Here is a 22,504-nt window from a genome sequence, read left to right as displayed (position 1 = left end):
GACTGCTGCGTTGGATTCGTTAACCGCAGAAAGTTGCGGATGGTCATAGCGAATGGGGAGAAGAGTCAGGTTACTGTTTGTTTTTAAAAACTCGATTTTTATATTTTGGGTTTTGAACAACTTTTGGCCTATGTTTCCCATATGTGGGTCGGTTTCCATTCTAAGTTCCTCGTTTCTATGCAAAAAAAAAAAAAAAGAAATAATAATAAAAATAATAAAATAAAAAATAAAACGAATCAAATCTATTCACAATTTGAATAAATATTTAATTAACATTGTTTTTGAATGGCGGCTAGGTTATGCCGTAATTATAGCGAGCATTGATTGCATATTTTTATTCAATTTTCTTTCTTGTGTACGTAGTGTGCCAAATGCAATGAAATATATAAATAATTTATAGTTTATATATTACCTTGAATAAATGGAATAACATTTTGCACAAAACGAATTATGCGAAATTCTTTTCAAGCTAAAATCGCAAATAAGAAAATAAATAACACCAAATACGAATTTTTTCTTTTAGTTGTTCATTAACAAGAGTTGGGTTAATTCGTATATCTGGTTAGCTGTACTAACGTGGAAGATAATCGTCATCAATATGGTATCGTATTTATATAATGAATTAATCGACCACTTTAAGACGGCTGCAGGAAGAGGTATAAGCAATTAAAAAAAAAAAATAAATAAAATAAAATGTGTTGTTCAACTATGTAAATATTTCATTGTAGATCCTCGTACCAGTGATCTGCCGATCAGTAACAGTTATGTCGCTGTCATTTCAATTATGGTGATATATGTATTATTTGTTAAGAAAATCGGTCCAGCCTTTATGGCCAAACGGAAACCCTATAATATACGATGGATTATTACAATATATAATTTAGGACAAGTTATATTTAATACTTATGCGTTTATAGAGGTGAGTAAAACAATGCTTCGTTGATGCTTAGGCTTTTTTTTTAAATAAGTGTAACCAGTGACTACTGAAGACATACAAGTCGGATTGCCCACATTTACTTTTTGGAATTTTTCGGAAATTGAAATATGACACAGAGGGTTTATTGAGGCACTCAATATTTTAAATCAAGAATCATCACCATAGCACTATAGGTACTTTGCCCAGTTTTAAGGCAAAAAGTCAATTTTACAACTATTAATATTAATATTTTGTTTTGGCATTGAAGAAAGACCATGTCAACATTTATGAATATAAATGACATTTTCAAAATACCGCCATTATAGCGGTTTAAAATGCAGTCGAACAGAGAATTTTGAAGAAAACAAAAGAAATTCATTATAAGGTATATGTATTTTAATGTGTTTAAAACAGTGGAAATATTAATTTATGTAAAATGGAATTGATTGGCCGGTGCGAGTGGAATTTATTTAATATATAATATACCTTAAACATTTTATGTAGCGGCCAATAAACACAAAAAGTAAAAAAATATTTTATTTTTCTTAAACTGACTTCATATAGACTTTTACTAAATTGGCCGTGTTTGGCCGTGATTTTTATACCCTACACCACTATGTGGGGAGGGTATTATAAGTAGGTTTTGGCCAAAAAGTTTGTAACGCATCGAAATAATGGTCGTAGACCCATACTTATATATATCAAAATGAATGTCTCGACGTGCTGAGTCGATCTGGCTATGTGTGTCCGTCCGTCAGTCCGTCCGTCTGTCCATCTAAACCTTGTAATCACGCTACAGGTCGCAATTTTGATCGGATCGTCACGAAATTTTGGGTGTTGATGGGGGTTCCAGAGGGGAAGAGGCCTATTGATTTTGGTGATGGTCGGATAATATTTAGGGGTCGGAATGGGCAAAAAACTTATGTGGATAAAAAGACAACGTTTTTTTCCAACGCGAGTATCTCAGCTTCTATATGGGGTATACCAAAAGCCAAAAGTGGTCTAACAACGAAGATATCGCAATAGTCGCTAATAAAACCCAACTTCTAATTTTTGCGATTTTAATAATAATGACGGATATCACACCTTTGGTTGGGGACCTTTTAAAAGCAAAGCCTGACTAAGAAAGTAGAAAATCCCATCTTTGAAATTATGCAAATTAGGTTTGCGTTGGTAGTCAAATAATAGAGATATCGCAATAGTCGTTAATGCATCCCTTTTTTCTACTTTTTCTGCAATCACACTATAGGTCGGAATTTTGATCGGATCATCACGAAATTTTCTCACAGAGATAGAAGCCTATTGATGTTGGTGATGTCGACAGTAGTCAAATATAAAATGAAATATTAATTATTTTGGTTCAGTTCTCCTTAAGTTATTTGCTTTAAGGGCCAGATAGGTGAAAACTTTCGTATCTCCATAAAAGAAATGTTTTCGAGTGAAAAGATTATTCACAGAGGTAGTGGTGTAGGGTATCACATAGTCGGCCCCGTACCGACTATAGCCTTTTCTCACTTGTTCCACCTAAACCACGTTACTGAAATTCTTCCGCATTGATATGAATAGGTTTCAAAACCCGATTTTGCCAATTTTTATACCCTCCACCATAGTATGGAGGGTATATTAAGTTTGTCATTCCGTTTGTAACACATCGAACTAATTATTTACGACCCTTTAAAGTATATATATTCTTGATCAGGATAAAATTCTAAGACGATCTAGCCATGTCCGTCTGTCTGTCCGTCTGTTGTAATCACTCTAGCGTCCGCAATAATTGAGATAGAGTGCTGAAATTTTGCACCCGATTGTCTTTTTTCCATAGGCAGGTCAAGTTCGAAGATGGGCTATATCGGTCCACTCTTTGGTATAGCCCCCATATAACGGTACCTCCGGATTTGAGGTATTTTGACGTTATTCGTCACATGTGCAGAACGAACTAGCTATAATTTGGCACTTAGGGTTCCTAGTGATCAACAAACTTATATCCCAAAGGATATAGACATAGGTCCATGTTTTGGTATAGTCCCCATATAACGGTACCTCCCGATTTTCGGTATTTTGAGAATTTTAGCTACAATTTTTAACCGAGCTAGCTGTAATTTGCCATTTGAGGTTCTCAGTGGTCACGAAATATCTCCACCAAACATCGTCAACATAGGTCCATGTTTTGGTATAGCCCCCATATATCGGTACCTCCCGATTTTCGGTATTTTGAGAATTTTAGCTACAATTTTTAACCGAGCTAGCTGTAATTTGCCATTTGAGGTTCTCAGTGATCATGAAATATCTCCACCAAACATCGTCAACATAGGTCCATGTTTTGGTATAGCCCCCATATAACGGTACCTCCCGATTTTCGGTATTTTGAGAATTATAGCCACAATTTGTAACCTAACTATCTGCAAGTTGACATTTGAGGTTCTCAGTGGTCATGAAACATCTCTATCAAACGTCGTCAACATAGGTCCATGTTTTGGTATGGCCCCCTTATAACCGTACCTCCCGATTTTCAGTATTTTGAGCATTTTAGTTACAATTTTTAACCGAACTAGCTGTAATTTGACATTTGAGGTTCTCAGTGGTCATGAAACATCTCCACGAAACATCGTCAACATAGGTCCATGTTTTGGTATAGCCCCCATAAAGCGGTACCTCCCGATTTTCGGTATTTTGAGAACTTTAGCTACAGTTTTTAACCGAAATAGCTGTAATTTGACATTTGAAGTTCTCAGTGGTCATAAAACATCTCCAACGAAACATCGTCAATATAGGTCCATGTTTTGGTATAGCCCCCATATAACGGTATCTCCCGATTTTCGGTATTTTGGGAATTTTAGCTGCAATTTTTAAGCGAACTAGCTGTAATGATCGGTATTTTGGGAATTTTAGCTGCAATTTTGTCTATTCAAAAATAATCGTCAATATACATAGGTCCATGTTTTGGTATATCCCCCCATATAACTGTACCTCCCGATTTTCGGGAATTTTCAGTGGTCACGAAATTTCTTTACTAAAATTCGTCAACATGGGTCCATTTTTGAGGGTCTACATTGTTTTGATGAAACTACCCTCAATTTGACTTTATAAGTTCCCTGCAGCTATAAAACTTTTCCGCCAAAAAATTTAAAGATCGGTTGACTCTTTGATATAGCCCCGTAGGTGGTACCTTTCACCTAGCTGAACCCATTTTTATACCCTCCACCATACTATGGAGGGTATATTAAGTTTGTCATTCCGTTTGTAACACATCGAACTAATCATTTGCGACCCTATAAAGTATATATATTTTTGATCAGGATAAAATTCTAAGACGATCTAGACGTGTCCGTCTGTTGTAATCACTCTAGCGTCCGCAATAATTGTGATAGAGTGCTGAAATTTTGCACCCGAGGGTCTTTTTTCCATAGGCAGGTCAAGTTAGAAGATGGGCTATATCGGTCGACTCTTTGGTATAGCCCCCATATAACGGTACCTCCGGATTTGAGGTATTTTGACGTTATTCGCCACATTTGCAGACGGAACTAGCTATAATTTTGCACTTAGGGTTTCTAGTGATCAACAAACTTATATCCCAAAGGATATGGACATAGGTCCATGTTTTGGTATAGTCCCCATATAACGGTACCTCCCGATTTTCGGTATTTTGAGAATTTTAGCTACAATTTTTAACCGAGCTAGCTGTAATTTGCCATTTGAGGTTCTCAGTGGTCATGAAATATCTCCACCAAACATCGTCAACATAGGTCCACGTTTTGGTATAGACCCCATATAACGGTAACTCCCGAATTTCGGTATTTTGAGAATTATAGCCACAATTTGTAACCTAACTATCTGCAAGTTGACATTTGAGGTTCTCAGTGGTCATGAAACATCTCTACCAAACATCGTCAACATAGGTCCATGTTTTGGTATGGCCCCCTTATAACCGTACCTCCCGATTTTCAGTATTTTGAGCATTTTAGTTACAATTTTTAACCGAACTAGCTGTAATTTGACATTTGAGGTTCTCAGTGGTCATGAAACATCTCCACGAAACATCGTCAACATAGGTCCTTGTTTTGGTATGGCCCCATATAGCGGTACCTCCCGATTTTCGGTATTTTGAGAATTTTAGCTACAGTTTTTAACCGAAATAGCTGTAATTTGACATTTGAAGTTCTCAGTGTTCATAAAACATCTCCAACGAAACATCGTCAATATAGGTCCATGTTTTGGACGGACGGCCCCCATATAACGGTATCTCCCGATTTTCGGTATTTTGAGAATTTTAGCTGCAATTTTTAACCGAACTAGCTGTAATGATCGGTATTTTGAGAATTTTAGCTACAATTTTGTCTATTCAAAAATAATCGTCAATATACATAGGTCCATGTTTTGGTATATCCCCCAAACATCAACAACACGGGTCCATTTTTGAGGGTCTACATTGTTTTGATGAAACTACCCTCAATTTGACTCTTGAAGTTCCCTGCAGCTATAAAACTTTTCCTTGGTACCTTTCACCTAGTTGAACACATTTTTTTTAGATTAGATTAGATAACACTGTGCAACAAAATTGAGGTGAATGTCTGGGGCACGGAAAATTCCTCTTGGGGAAGAAGGCCTTGGTGAGTATATTATAAACCCCGAAGGACAGATACGCCGTGAGTCGAACTTCCGCGTTATGGCGTGATGAAATTTTTGTTAGAGACCCTGTGGGCCATCAGGAATTAGCGTTATATCTTTTTTCACTGTTGCTTAAGTGCTCTACAAAAACAACAAACAAAGATATAATGCTAATTCATGATGGCTTACAGGATCTCTTGCAAAAACTTCGTCACGCCATAACGCGGAAGTTCGACTCACGGCGCATCTGTCCTTCGGAGTTTTTAACTCTGCCCCAACATTTGTGTTCACAGTGTAACTTAAGCATTATTGTTATATTGCAATATTGTTAGTTGTTCCACCTAAAATTGTGAAAGGACCCTAATTATTCCATTTTAATTAAGACTATTTTATGGTGGAGGGTATAAAAAGTTCGGCCCGGCCGAACTTAACGACTTTTTACTTGTTTTTAATATTTATTAGTTTTTATTAGGCCACTCCTCCAGAAAAACTCGAATTTTGGTTTTATGAAATAAATAGTAAACTTAAATTGTTGATGTTTACAATTTCAGTGCAAGTAAAATAAGTAATGGTAACAAATTGGTTTTCTATAAACGGTTCGACAGTAGTAAGCTTTATTTTATCTCCCTTTTGCATATTAATTACACTGTACAACAAAATTGAACTTTTTTTAAAATTACAAGAAACCCCGCACAGATTATGAAAGAGGACCGAAAAAAGAAGACACGTGTATTCAGTCTATTTTGTCAGAGCAGGAGTAGCTGTCACCATTATAGTATTTAGGACCATGCCAAAATCATGGATGTTAGGACTCGTATGTTAGATATATTCACTGGAGAATAGCCGTAGACTATCCCCGCATTTTCACATACAATATCAGGATCCTATGACTTATCCTGATGACGTTATTTTAGTTTATAGTACTAAAATACGTAATTTTTCAAAGTCCGATCTGGGTTATCAATAGTTTACCTATATATATTCACCATTGATATTTCAAAAACAGTTTTGATTGAGCACACATAATCTTCTGAAAAAAACATATTATAAAAAACATCAATAAAATATATTTTGTGACCACCGATAACGAAAATGTGAATTAAAACGGTAGAATATGGTCCTAAATCATATATAAAAAGCGAAAGCTTCTGGAGATGTTAAATGTTACAGCTACAAATTTATTTTGTTTAGAAACTCATAATGAAATTTGATTTGGAACATTTCGTCTTTTGACACAATCCCCAAAAAGTGAGGTATTTTAGGAGATTTTGACTCAGTATGGAATAAATTTTAATTAAGAATCTAAAAGTTTAACAAATAATTTCTACCTATAATATTTAATTTTGTAAAGTAATTTTCTTAACAAAGTATTTTACTTAGATATCTAGTTTGTTCCGGGACTTACAGTGAAATTTAGTGTAGAACATTTCTTCTTTTAACAACTTTCGTCTGAAACTAAATTTCATGCTACTTTCATGCATCAACTCGAAAAAAGAACAAAACAAATTTATTCAAAAAATATTTGGGTGTTTTGTTGGCAAATTTGATGTATATATTAGAGTTGTGTCGTTCATGAACGAACCGGCTCAAAGGAACGATTCCGTGAAAAGAACGAACGGATCCGTATCCAGCTCATTCTTTTATATCGTTCGTTTAGATCCCCGATGGACGAGTCATTGCTGCTTACAAAATTAGCAGCATTGGTTTTGCAGTCAAACTCTAAACAAACGCTGCGTTAGCCCAAGCAGCACAAATTTCCACACAAAACAAACAATGATTCAGAGATCTACTCTCGCTCAGTAACTCACCTCATTCAGTAGCACATCTCGGTCATTTCTTTCTTTTGCATCATTCGTTCATCTGGTTCTTTTATATCAAAACCACCACCACTACGTTCAGAAACAAAACCACCCCCATTAACACACAATGTGTCATTCGTGAACGAACATTTTGAAAAGAACGATTCGGTGAAAAGAACGACGGAGTCATATGCAGCAGAGAACGAACGACTTCAAAAGAAAATAACACAGTCAAATGTATTGTTGAACGAAAAAGAGCCAACGAACGAACTAAAAGACCCGGATCATTTTGGTGAACGGAATGAAAAAGATCGATCCGCTCAATGAACGAGATTGCCCAACACTAGTATATATTTTCTTGATATATATTGCAAATACACATTTCAACATTAACCCTAAAAAGTGATTTTACTTTTAGCAGATTCCTGGCGTTTAGGTGCGATTTAGAGTTTTGGTGTATTCGGGGAACTATAGTAAAATTTTATGACAAATAATTTTGTAGAATATTTTGATCTGATACGACCACATTTTAATGGAATATTTAAACGTTGTTTGAAAAATGGGATCAAAAAGACTCCTTTAGTGACTAGCACAATTTTTTTCATAAAAAGATACCCCGCGTTGTTGCCAGTAATATTGCCGAAGAGACTTTATACCTAAAATGCAAGGATTACAAGGAATCTAATGTCGAATATTTCAAAACCTGTAGAAATGGGCGGAATTTGCCACGCCTATTTAGGTTACTTCCCGACGTAAACTTTCAAAACGCCGACACACGTGTCTTCTTTTTTTCGGTCCTCTTTCATAATCTGGTCGAATTATCTTGTAATTGTTTTTTGTGTTGTACAGTGTTATTGATACGGGTTAAATGAGTACTGAACTCGTCTTCATCAATGTACATATATTTCAAAAATATACAAAATTATAATAACTATTCGTATAAAAATCTACTCGCGGGGTCAACATTTTTGTTACTTACTACCGTGATTGTTTTCGGCAGTTTGTTGTGTATAAGAGAACTTATGAAAATGTCATTGGAAGATATAGATATAGATATATAGTTAGTAATATACGTAGTTGCTTATAACCGTTGTTTGTTATATCCGAATTTATTTGTAGAAATCTTTGTTTTATCTCACTTTTATATTTTTTTTCCTTTATTATTCCCCTTAGGAACATAGGGCTTCTATAATACATTTCCATCTTAATCTATCTTGACATATTAATTTTATTTCATATTTTTGGACGTCCGGTTCGACGGTTTCCCTGTGGGTTCCACTCCAAGGCTGTTCTGGTGATGCTGTTAATTGGTTTGCGCAATGTATGGGCAATCCATTTCCACTTTCGTCTTGTAGTTTGTTGTAGTATTGGATCTTTCTTTGTTTGTCTTAAGAGTTCGTCCTTTGATATGGTGTTTGGCCAAAACACTTTTAATATAATGCGCAAACATTTGTTTACAAATGTTTGTAATTTGTGTGCCACGCTTTTGGTCATTAGCCAAGTCTCGCTGCTATACAGTAATGTTGATTTTACACAACTGTTAAAAACCGAAGTTTCGTGTTCTTTGAAATGTGTGCTGATTTCCACGGCAACTGCCCCCTCTCTCTCTCCAGTTGTCGAATATAGTTAAATCATTTTTCTTTGGCAGTTTTATGATGGCTCCTTTTGACCATGTAGTTGGGAATTGCTCGTTTATCCATACGTCTTTTTGGTACACTGAAAAGATTCTACATTCTACAATAAATATGTGGAATTAACAATTTGAAAATACTTTTTTGTTTTGTATTAATATTTTTAATGACGCAGCAATAAAAAATGTATATGCATATTACATGAGGCGTCATATAATACGCATACAAAATATCACTTAATGACGGGAAATAAGCGAAAAAAAACAAGTAAAAAAGTATCAGTCGGCTTTGCCGACAGAGATATACCCTCAGCCTGAATATATTGAAACTTTTTTTCCCAAAAAACGTATGTATTTAGGGGGTTTTAAAAATTTTGGGCGTTTGAACCGACAAAAATGTTGATTATGATTAAAGATCAAACGTTTTGCGGAGGAGATACAAAAAGGAATGGATCGACATTGACCATTATGGAAGTGGATCTCCAGCCACTACATATGGTGCCATAGGGGGTTTTTACACCCTTCGGGCTGTTTGCTCAAGAAGTATGGACTTGCCCCTGAAACAACTTTTACCATCGCAATTGAGGCAGCGAATGCAAGTTGCTTCAACAAAAATCAAAGTGATTCGAAAGCAGGTCTTAAAGTGAACATGTATCCGAAATTTTGTGTGGGAGGTACCGGATGGAGTGGACAAATATAGTCCATATTTGAACCTGATCTATATCTGGTAGATATATTAGGATGTGTAAAGTATGGTCTAATTCGGCCACTCTCTTCAAGAGTTATCGTACGCACAATTTTTCCGAACATTTTTGAACTTTTGTGGGGGAGGTACCTGAAGGAGTGGACCGATATGGCTTATCTTCGAACTTAAACTATGTTTGGACAAAATATTACTAAGGCCAAACTTTGGACCGAATCGGCAGACCTGTTCGAGAGTTATTTTGCCCCCCAACCTCCTCACACGGTGTCATAGGGGTTTTTTGCAACTTTCAGGCTATTTTCTCAGGAAGTATGGACTTGCCCCTGATGAAACTTATACCGTCGTATGGAGGGCAGTGAATACAAGTAGCTAAAGCAAAAATCAAAGCGATTCGAGAGATGGCCCTAAACTGAACTTTTCCAAATTTTTGTGTGGGAGGTGCCCGACGGAGTGGACCGATTGAGTCCATATTAAAACCTGATCTAAGTCTGGTACACGCTCCACGATGGGCAAAGTATGGACCAAATCGGTTACTCCCTTCAAGAGTTATCGTGCGCACAAATTTTCCGAACATTTCCGAACTTTTGTGGGGGAGGTACCGGAAGGAGTGGACCGATATAGCTCATCTTCGAACTTAAACTAAGTTTGGGCAAAATATTACGAAAGCCAAAATTTGAACCGAATCGGTTCATCCGTTCGAGAGTTATCGTGCGCTCCAGCCAGCCAGACAGACAGACAAACATACTTGGGGTCTAAAACCATTATTTCGATGAGGCACATTTTGCCCGTATGAAAGTGTATATACCCTTCATAGCTTAAAGGCTGAGGGTATAATAATATGCCAGCTAAAAGATACTTTAACAAATAAAAATATAGGCGTCTTAATATTATAAAAGACAAAGGCAATTATGATAATACCACAATCAAGGCCTCATATAAGATTGCTTTGGAATTGGCCAAGAAAGGTAGACCTTTTGAAGATGGGAGATTTTTAAGGAAGTTTTTATGTCAGTATTACCCTTCTTTGGAGATACTGTTAGAAAAATGGAAGACATTTTCAAAGAGGTGCCTTTATCTCAGCTCACAATAGTCCGCCGCACCAAGTCAATAGGGAATTCATAGAACACGAAACAATGGAGAGGATTGGAAATGCGGTATATGTATCTGTTTACTTTGATGAAAGCACTGATATTAGCGACACAATTCAAATGCTAATTTATATTAGAACCATAGTCAATTTGTTCAATGTATTTGAAGAAATTTTAAAGTTGAAGTCGTTTTATGGAAATGTAACTGGAAAAGCCATGTTTGATGCATTCTAAACGGAAGTTTTATCCATAATACCCACTTCGAAATTGTCTTCTATTTGTACGGACAGTGCGACGGTTCTAACTGGAAAGGACAAAAGTTTTGCGGGACATTTGCTTAGATATGAAATTAATGTCCCAATGATACACTACATTATCCACCAAGAGGTTTGTCCTTGTACTTGCAAAAATTTACGTAAAACTCTGGTTTTTTCGAATATTTTTGTGGGATTTTTTGCATTTTGTTGTAGTATTGTTTGTTATTTTTATTTTTAATTTCTTGTTTATAAAGCTTCATTTGACTTATGACCAAACCCTAAGCTAATCACAAAAATTTACTTTTTTGTAATTTTCTACTTTTGATGGCCCTTTTGAAAAAATGCCCGATTGCATTGAAAAAAAGTTTTTTTTTTTTTAAATGCTTAGATAGTCTTAAAAATATAATTTTCATATACAATTTTAAATTTTCTTTCGTGGTAGCTGCAGAAAACGTGTTGTGGTTGCCTTTAATAAGTAGTATTTTCCTTGGAATAACTAGCGTTTAATTGGATAACATTCTTTAGCGTCCAAAAAGAGAGCCTTATATTTTTCACCCGTGTATCTTTTTTTATACACCGGTCAGTTCGATGATGGGCTATATCGGCCAAGGTTTTGCTATAGCCCCATATAACGGTACCTTCCGATTTTCGGTATTTTTACGATTTAATATAGGTCCATGTTTAGATATAGCCCCCATATAACGGTATCTCCCGATTTTCGGTACTTGAAGGTTCCCTGCAGTCACGAAAATTCTCCACCAAAATTGTCGGCATAGTTCAACGTATCATTTCGGTATTTGAAGGTTCCCTGCAGTCACCAAAAATTCTCCACCAAAATTGTCGGCATAGTTCTACGTATCATGAATCACTGTAAGAACTTGTCTACATTAGTCAATGTTTCGGTCTTGCACCCATAAAAAGGTATCGTCTGATTTCCTGTATTGTGAGTACGCTAGCCACAATTTTTAACCGAACTACCTGTAATTTAAGACTTGAGGTTCAAAGTGGACACAAAACATCTCCACTAAAAATTGTCGACATAGGTCCATGTTTTGGTATAACCTCCCGATTTCCAGTATTTTGAGGATTTTAGCTTCAATTGTTGGCCGAACTGTCTGTAATATGGGTTTTCCAGAGGTAACAAAACTTCTCCAACAAAAAATTTAATTTAGGTCCATGTTTTGGTATAGCCCACATATTACGGTATAGCCCGGTTTCCGGTATTGTGAAGATATTAGTCACAATTTTCAGCCGATCAAAACATCTTCATCATATAACGGTACCTCTCGATATTCGGCATTTTGATGATTTTAACTATGTTTGTTGACCAAACTATCTGTAATAGCACAACAATTTTCAACATTAGTCCATTTTTTGGTAGAGTCTCCATAACGGTAACTCCCGATTTTCGGTATTTTGAAGATTTTAACTACAATTAAATTAAGGTATTTTCAGTATTTTGGCTAAATTTTTTGACAGAATAAATTTTGAAGATTCGCAAAATTTTTCCACAAACATGATTAACGTAGGTCCAACCGTACCTCCCGATTAACCTTAATAAAGGGAAACATATAAAGGTGCCTCCCCCAATGAATACATTTTTAGGTACATTTTATGATTTATTTTAATCATTGGGGGTATCCGTGGTCATAAAATATATCCACTTAAAGTTGTGGACATTAATGAAAACTAATTACACCATTTCAGTTCAATATATTTTATTGTGGAGGGTATGAGATGTTCGGCCCGGCCGAACTTAACACTTTTTTACTTGTTCTTTCTAAACAATTTCATATCTTCATTCACAAATAAATTGTAGTCAATTTATATGAAAATTAAACCAAAAATATATCCATTTTACTCAGCAACAGAACAGCTAATGAGAAAACCATTGGTTTTACCAGTGAACAGTAGAGTTGGGCAATCTCGTTCTCACTATCTCGTTCAATGGACGCCGGTAATTTCTTTGCCAAACTGCGTATACTTAATTTTACACGTTGATTTTTATGATGTTACTCATTCGTCTTTGCCCAACTCTAGTGAACAGATGTTGTGCGTGCATCGGGCATCGTTCTAGTATTTGACACTTCATGTATCAAATTCAGTTAGGCAGACTGTGGAATGGTTCAACCATCACGACATTATTAGAACATTAGCATATAGCGAGATTTTGCGATTTGTTGTTTTTTATATGGTGAACAGAATTAAAAATTGAATTATACATTATCGCCTTTAAAATAATATGTGCGCCACAAAAATTATTTAGTGTCAGCCAAAATGATATTTTGCCCATCAACATGTAAAAAATATTTTTTCTCTGCCTTTATGTATAACATTGTATTTAATAGTGTAATATTGTTTGTTTTGCAAATATTCATTTGTCTTATTGTATATAATTTATCTATATAACATACTTTTCTTCGTTTAAGGTTACCAAATATTATCTATTCCACAAAAAGTACAGTTGGTCATGCATGCCTAATGATTTCACAGATTTTAGTGAGGATACTATGCAGCTTCGTAAATTGGGTTATTGGTATTTCCTCAATAAAATAGCCGACCTCGTCGACACAGTAAGTTATTATTCAAATGTTCTAGACATTTTCCAACTGATTTTTTTATATTTTTGTCTTATTTTTTATAAACAGGTTTTCTTTGTTCTCACCAAGAAATTTAGTCATGTTTCGCTACTGCATGTTTACCATCATGCTACCATGATATGGGGCAGTTTTATATATATTAATGTGCTTTTTGGTAAGAAAAATGATATTAAAACTATTTTATTTATATGTGTGAGTTTACGTAGCAGCTTAGAAATAAGGGCTGATTGGCTAACTGATTCATCAACGTACCAAAAAAGCTGAACTTAGAATTTGTTATGCCCTTCACCATAAAATGTCATTATACCATCAGCATTTATGCTAACGAGGGTATATACACCTTCATGCGAGCAAAATGTGCCTCATCGAAATAATGGTTTTAGACCCCATATATGTTTGGACCGTGTCCGTCTGTCTATATGGCTGGCTGGAGCGCACGATAACTCTCGAACGGATCAACCGATTCGGTTCAAAATGTGGCTGTCGATGGGTTATATCGACACAATAGTTCGAAAATGTTCGGAAAATTTGTGCTCACGATAACTCTTGAAGGGAGTAACCGATTCGGCCCATACTTTGCACATCGTGAAATTTCGACCAGACTTAGATGAGGTTCCAATCGGCCCACTCCTTCGGGTACCTCCCCCACAAAAGTTCGAAAATATTCGGAAAATTTGTGCGCACGATACCTCTTGAAGGGAATAACAGATTGGGTCCGTACTTTGCGCATCGTCAAATTTCTACCAGACTTAGATGAGGGTATAATATGGACTCAATCACTCCACTCCTTCGGGTAACCTCCAAAACAAAATTTCGGAAAAGTTGAGTTTAGGGCCTGATATCCAATCGCTTTTGTTCTTGTTGTAACAATTTGTATTAATTGCCCCACATACGACGGTACAAGTTACATCATGGGCAAGTCCATACTTCCTGAGAAAATAGCTTGAAAGGTGCAAAAAAACCCTATTACATCGTGTGTAGTGGTTGGAGCGCAAGATAACTCTCGAACGGATCTGCTATTCCAGTCCAAAATTTGGCCTTCGTAATATATTGTCCAAACTTAGTTTAAGTTCCAAGATAAGCCATATCGATTCACTCCTTCAGGTACCTCCCGTAAAAAGGTTCAAAAATGTTCGGAAAATTGTACGCACGATAACTCTTGAAGGGAATGACCGATGTGGTCCATACTTTACACGTCCTAACAAATCTACTAGATATATGTCATGTTCGAATATGGACTATATTTGTGCACTCCTTCGGTTACCTCCTACATAAAATTTCGAAGAAGTTCACTTTAAGACCTGCTCGCGAATTACTTTAATTTTTGTTGAAGCGACTTGCATTCGCTGTCTCAATTAAGACCGTAAATTTTTTTTTCAGGGGCAAGTCTATACTTCTTGAGAAAACAGCCCGAAAGTTGTAAAAACTTTTATGTAGTGGCTTGAGAGCACAATTTCTCTCGAACTGATCAACCGATTTGGTCCAAAATTTGGCCTTCGTCATATTTTTTCCAAACTTAACATCAGTTCGTAGATGGGAAATACCGGTCCAAAAATTACGGTACTTCCCCCCACTATTTAAAAAATGTCACTAAAATGGTATGCACGATATCTCTTCCATAATGGACTATGCGGACCATTCCTTCAAGTAGCTCCTCCGCAACACTTTTGACTTAAATCCACATTTTTGTCGACAAGAATCAAAATATAGCTAACGGTAGTTTTTGAGACTTTTAAGGTTTTATTACTATTAACCAAACGAATTTGCTGACATTTTGTATAAATTCTTCGTTGGGGGTATAAATATTCCCGCCGGTAATTGTCGGTGCACGTCCACTTTTTGATATATGGCCCATAGAACGATAGCGCCCGATTTTAAAGTTTAAGTTTCATAACCCAACCGAAATCGCTAATATCAGGCTTCAATATAATTTATTGTGGAGAGTACAGAAAATGCTACCCGACAAAATTTAACGCTGTTTTTTTACTTTTTATACCCTACACCATAGTACGGAGGGTACATTTATTTTGGTTTTCAGTTTTTAACTAATTGAAATAATCATTTGCGACGCTATAAAGTATATATGTACATTAGGCCGGGGCGATTTGTATGGAAGGAAAAAAAAACCTTAATGGGCCCTTCGCGTTTCTGATTCCTGGGATTGAACTGAGCAAAAAAGTCCACTGAACCATATGTCTACGATGAAAATCGAGCCTCCCGATTTTGACTTGAAGTTTTTTATTGACGTTTTTTGGATATTTTGGCATATAACAGTCAAACCATTGAGATTTTCGATACAGCAGAAATTTAAAAATTGTAGCCAAGACAGTAATTAAGAACTCTCTAATACATCACGAAAGCATTGGAACGCTCCTTCAGGCAGTTTCGGCCTTAAGAAAGTGCAAACTTTACGAAAAATGTCGATAAATGACACTGTGTTACAAAAGTTGACCAGAAAAATATTCAAGTGTTCTGATGCAAAATTATATCGTGTTGGGATCCATGGACAACGACAATGCCCTTAGTTCGTTTGGGTCACTTCGTTTTATTTTTTTATAACGGTAAAAGTAGTGAAAATTATTTTTTTTAACCGAACTAGCTGTAATTTAACGTCGGAGGTTCTAAGGTAGCAAAGCTTCTCCAACAAAACTTTTCAAAATTTGTCCATATTTTGGTATAGCCTTATCGGTATTTTGAGGATTTCAACTGAAATTTGTAACCGAACTGGCTGTAATTTGACATCTGAAGTTCTTAAGGGTCAAAACGCTTCCTCCCGATTTTTGGTATTTTGAGGTGTATAGCTACATTTTTTGACTGAACTACCCATGAAGTCGCGAAACTTCTCTACCAAAAATTATCAATGTAGGCCAGTGTTTTGGTATAGACCCCATATATCGATACCTTTCGTTTTTCGTTATTTTGAGGATTTTAGCAACATTTTTCACTTAACTATCCATAATTATACCTTACACCACTATGTGGGGAGGGTATTATAAGTTGGTTTTGGTCAACAAGTTTGTAACGCATCGAAATAATGGTCGTAGACTCATACTTTTATATACCAAAACAAGTAAGCAAAGGCTATAGTCGGACAGGGCCGACCATGCGATACCCTACACCACAACCCTGCGAATTAGCTTTCAGCAAATCAAAATTCCTTTTGGACAAATAAACTTATTGTCAGAAATAACTTTGTTGAGTCTTCTACCTTATCACATCAAGTTTAAATAATAATATAATAATTGTTCCACAAACATCTCAGAAGGGACAGCACCACGATTCATATTACATCAATGATATGGGGTCTACAGTTTATCGCCGAATCCGAAAGGCGTGTCTGAAGACACCACTTGTAGAGAAGCTTTACATTTCAAATATACTCCTTAAATGTCGCCAATATTACTGGGGCGTATTTTGCCATCGTTGGAAATTTGATGTTGACTGTCCGGGAATCGAACCCCCGACCTTCAGCTTGCAAGGCGGGTGTGCATAAAATTGTACCACGTTGGCACCAATAAATAATTTTACCATGGAATATGAGAGAAGGTTTCCTTGTCCCCACTGGGATGTTTTTGGAACAATTATATATTTTACATTCCTAATAAATGTTCTTAAATTGGAAAATTGACGTTGTTTAGCCCCTTCTGCTACATCTTTAATTTTTGGACAATTTGACAAGTAATATGCTAGGGCTCCACGCAATTAGCAAAAACTGGGAATTTCTCTGTAATGATAGAGACAATTTGTAGCACGGGAGGAAGAGGTGGTTCTCTTCACAAAACTCATTATATATTAGGCAGTAGGCCCGCTATCAAGCACACATATTATTGCAATTTTCATCAGAGGAAAGGTCAGTAGTTATTTTTCCATATATAGGCGACTTTGCCTGTATATCCCCTCCACGAATTCCAATATAGACGAAAAATAAAATGTTTTTATTTTTCATACAAAGGGAATGGTCCATTTCACCCGGTAAATAATATCGGATCATCATCCAAAATTGCAGGCATCTTCTTACCTAAACCCTTACCTCCTGCAAAATTTCGTGACTATTGAGCTATAATTGCGGCCTCTATTGTGCTTATGATTACACTACAACAGGCATGACCAAAAAGAGAACGGAGAAAATGTGAATGTATTCAAAATATTGGCAACTTATAACAGTGTGTTAGTAAGTTTGTATTCACGCAAGCTATAAAACAATAACAAATCAAAACATTTGTTTTCTTTTGTACGCTCTTCCTGTGCATTCGGGTCGTGTAAATTGCCGAAAATCATCGGCACCGCCGTGCCAAATGTGACCATGCTTGCACTACAAGCAAACAACTGGATATATTAGGCTGTAACTCTGTTATCTGACCGCGTAAATCAAAATATTTGGCATCAATGGAAAGGGAAGAGTTGGGTTTCCAAATATTATTTACGTGGGCGGAATGTGTCTTCCAGGAATAATGATATAACTGGTATATTAAAAATTTTCGCAATTTTCACACACAAGTTATGCTCCATTTAAACCTCTAAACATCATCCGATCGCCATCTCAAATTGCAAGCTTCTTCTCTGTCATATACTCTTACCTTATATAAAATTTCGCGTTGATCGGGCTATTATTCCAACCTACAGAGCCGCTAGAAAATTGAATAAATATTATGTTTTTGGTCCATTTCACCCGCTAAATGTTCCTCGATCATCACCAATAAGAATAGGGATCAATTCTGGCCTGAACCCGACCATACAAAATTTCGTGATGATCGGTCCATAATTGCGGCCGGGAGCGTGTTTACAATTTATAATAGACAGACGGACGGGCGGACACACATCTCAAAATCGCTTTATCTCGTCGAGATATGAAGATTGGTATAACATTGGGGGTCTCCGACGAATATTTAGCGGTGTTACATGAATTTTTACCAAAACAAACTTATAATACCCTTTCCACATTGTGGTGTATAATGAATATCTCGACGAGCTGAGTCGATTTGGCTATGTGTGTCCGCCTGTCCATCTAAACCTTGCAATCACGCTACAGGTCGCAATTTTGATCGGATTGTCACCAAATTTTGGGTGTTGATGAGGGTCCCGGAGGGGAACAAGCCTGTTGATTTTGGTGATGGATAATAATCAGGGGTCGGAATGGGCAAAAAACTTATTTTGCGAAAAAGTCAACGTTTTATTTCAAAGCGAATATCTTCGCATCTATAAGGGGCAGAAAATATCACCTTTACAACGATGTATATAGTAGGTTGTCGTATGTGGTCAAACAACGAAGATATCGCAATAGTCGCTAATACAACCCAACTTTTCATTTTTGCGATTTTAATTATAATGACGAATATCACAGCTTTGGTTGGGAAGCTTCCAAAAACAAAGCCTGGCTAGCTAACGGAGATATAGAAATAGTCGGTAATACATCCCAATACCTCATTTTTTCGAAATCGCGCTACAGTTCGCAATTTTGATAGGATCGTCACGAAATTTTGGAAGTTAATGGGGGTCCCACAGAGGAAACTTATTTGGAGAAAAGGTCATCGTTTTATTTGAAAGCCAATAGCCCTGTTTATTTAAGAGGTATATCAAAAGCAAAACGTGGCAAGGAAAGTACAAAATATGACCTTTACAACGATAAAAAGTAGGCTGTCGTAGCTGGTCAAACAACAGAGATCGTCACGAATTTTGGGAGTTGATGCGAGTCCCACAGAGGAAGAAGCCTATTAAGTTTGGTGATGGTCGGATAATATTCAGGAGTCGGAATAAGCAAAAAGATTACGTGGAGTAAAGTCAACGTTTTTTTTCTTATGCGAATGTCTCCGCTTCTTGTAGGAGTATTCCAAAAGGAAAGCCTGCCAATGGAAGAAGAAAAGATGTGCTTTATATTAATGTAAATTATATTGGTGTAAGCGCAAAAGTCAGTAATATATCCAATTTTTCCATTTTTTGTAATCACGCTAAGGTTGGAATTTTGATCGGATAGTCACGAAATTTTGGGGGTTGATGGATGCCCCACAAAGGAAGAAGCCTATTGATTTTGATGATAGTCGGATTATATTTAGGGGTAGGAATGGGGAAAAACTCATGTGGAGACAAATTCAAAGTTTTATTCTTTGTGAATATATCGGTTTCTAGTAGGGGTATTTCAACGGCAAAGCATGTCATTGGAAGAAGAAAATATTACCTTTACATTGGTGTAAAGTAGTCTGGCGAAGGTGGTCAAACAAGGGAGATACCACAATAGTCGTTAATGCATCCAATTCGTTAATTTTTTTTCTTTCAATCACGCTACAGGTCGCAATTTTGATCGGATCGTCACGAAATTTTGGTTGATTATGGGGGTCCCAGCGAGAAAGAGTTATATTATGCTTGGTGGTAGTCTGATTATATTCCCTAAAAGAAATGTTTACAAGTGAAAAGCTTATGCACAGGGGTAGTGATGAAAGGTATCACATGGTCAACCCTGTCCCGACTATAGCCTTTGCTCACTTGTTTTATATTTGATTTTATATTTGATTTTCCCTGCAGTCACGAAACTTATTCACCAACAATTGTTAACATAGCTTCATGTGTACGAGTAGGTATAGCACCCATATAACGGTAACTCCCGATTTAAGATATTAAACATTAAATCTTCCAGAAGAGAATTATCAGTATAGGTCCGCGGGTCCCTTTTTCCCCATAGAAGCGTACCCCTTGATTTTCGGTATTTTGAAGGTTTTACCGAAATATCGGAAATTTCGTATTTAGTCTTCCTTGAGGCTAAAAACTTTCCGCCAGAAATTTGCAGGTATAGATCGATATATTGATGTAGCCCCAAGGAGAGATACCTCCCGAATTTCGGTATTTTGAAGGTTAGCCACATTGTATTTAGTCCATTTTACTTCAATACAACTCGTTGTAAAGTGTATAACAACTTAACGCCGTTGTTACTTGTTGTCTATATTTTCGGGCAAGCTTGGATATCCTTTGGCATGTATGGTTCCTGTTTTCAAAACTTTCTCTATCAAAAATTGTAAACATTGGCTCACGTTGTGGTATAGCCCCCATATAACCGCCAGTTTTTAGTTGACCGAGTTAGCAAAAATTTGGTGTTTGCGCTCTAAAAAAGCTCCAAATCTCCGGCCGAAATTAATGTGTTTACTTGTTGTACCCTTAGCCTTTAGGCTATCGAGAATATATACAGAGGATAAACACACTTTGATACGAGCAAAATTGATGTTAGACCCCAAGTATGTTTGGACGAAATCTCTCGAAGGGACTAACCGATTTGGTCCACACTTTGCACATCGTAAAATATCTACCAGACATAGTTCAAGTTCGAATATGGACTATATCGGTCCACTCTCTCGGGTACCTGCTACACAAAAATTTCGGAAAAGTGCAGCTTAAGACCTGCTGTCGAATAGTTTAGATTTGTTTTGCAACAAGTTTTTCTCGGGGCCACTTTTACCGCTGTCTAAATTTTTCCAGGGACACGTCCATACTTCTTGAGAAAATGCCACGAAAACTGTAAAATCCAAATATGGGCACCTTGTGTAATGGCTGGTGCGAAGAACAACATTCGAAGAGAATACTGCGTCGCATTATAGGTAATTTGGACAGGTTTTTAGGCAAAATTTTTTTTCGATTTTTGCACTTTTAATAGAGTGAGTTTTCTAATGTCAAATTATAGAGATATGCAGTTTGTTTTCAAAAGTATTCAAACTTCGCGGTATAGTTCGAGGTCAAAGTCAAAATTTCGAAGGCAAAATAAAAATATTAAAACAAAATTAAAACTCAGAGCAATTTGTAAGAGTTTGGTACTAGGGTGTCCAAAACCGTAACCGGTTACCCGATTTTGCGTTAAAAATCGAAACCTGTTTTCATCAAAATCGTAATATTATCTCAAGTAATTTTAGTATGCTGGGTTGTCTTTTGCCATAGAAAAAAATGTGTATTGAAAATTGTCATTTCAAAAACAAAAGCGCTCTTTTTTAATTGTATGAGTGAGCAATTTGACGCACACCGACAGCAGAAGGGCGCCCTTTGAACAGCCCTATTTTACATTATGACTATATCCATATACCTCAAGAACACATTTATGCGAGGAAACTTTTTATGGAAGTGTATCTCCTGAACTTTCCATTGATGTCAATCATGTTAATGTAGGTATGGGTCTTTGCCTAAAATATAGTGTCTGTAATGCAATCAGTTCAGGAAAGAAGATGGCTGCATTACTCCCGGTGATCGGACAATATATATTTTATAAATGGTCCCATTTGTTTGCGTAAATCACCATACATATTCTCAAATCATATTATTTCCTTCACCTTATTTCTTGCAAAATACTGCAGTTACAAATTTTTAGTTATTACATTGATGTCAGTTTCGATTAATTACGTGCAAATACTGGAGACATAGACAAGTAGTTAAGTTATTTTTTCAACATTATATTTAAACATATATTTACAAATTATATACTTAAATTTATAATGGTTAAATTATTTATTTTTTGTGTCTTTTAGCATCCAGTGTCTCCGTCATTGGCTATGTAAATACATTGGTTCATGCCCTTATGTATTTCTATTACTTTTTGAGTTCCCTAAAGATCGGATTAGACTTATCCAAATGGAAGCCACGACTGACGGAATTCCAACTGGCACAATTTGTCTACTATGCAATTAAGCTTGGTTCGCTTTTAATAAATAACAATTGTGAATTACCTAGGCTGTGGCTATGGGTGATATTTATCGAAAACATTTTAATGATTATGTTGTTTTCAAACTTTTACTATAGGAATTATATTTTAAAGAAGCCAGGAAAGCCAACAAGAACATTAAAGAGTAAATAATATATATGTATATATATAAATATTAATTATAAAGTACAAAGTACATTATATACTAAATTTATAATTCAAAGTTGCTTTATATAAA

General features: G+C 36.1%; 1 protein-coding gene across 1 annotated transcript; it reads left to right on the top strand.

The window, feature by feature from the left end:
* Window positions 1-506: 506 nt before the first annotated feature.
* LOC141391884 (very long chain fatty acid elongase 1-like) lies at window positions 507-22,504 on the top strand. The gene is made up of 5 exons (XM_073964571.1): window positions 507-656; window positions 729-919; window positions 13,428-13,571; window positions 13,647-13,752; window positions 22,094-22,504. The coding sequence occupies exons 1-5, from the start codon at window positions 599-601 to the stop codon at window positions 22,417-22,419; spliced, it is 825 nt and encodes a 274-aa protein (XP_073820672.1). The 5' UTR covers window positions 507-598; the 3' UTR covers window positions 22,420-22,504.

This window comes from Musca autumnalis, unplaced genomic scaffold (assembly GCF_047663935.1).
Source record: "Musca autumnalis isolate F117 unplaced genomic scaffold, ASM4766393v1 scaffold_193, whole genome shotgun sequence".
Taxonomy (NCBI): domain Eukaryota; kingdom Metazoa; phylum Arthropoda; class Insecta; order Diptera; family Muscidae; genus Musca; species Musca autumnalis.
Note: the sequence above shows the minus strand (reverse complement) of the source record. Positions and strands in the feature narration are given on the sequence as shown.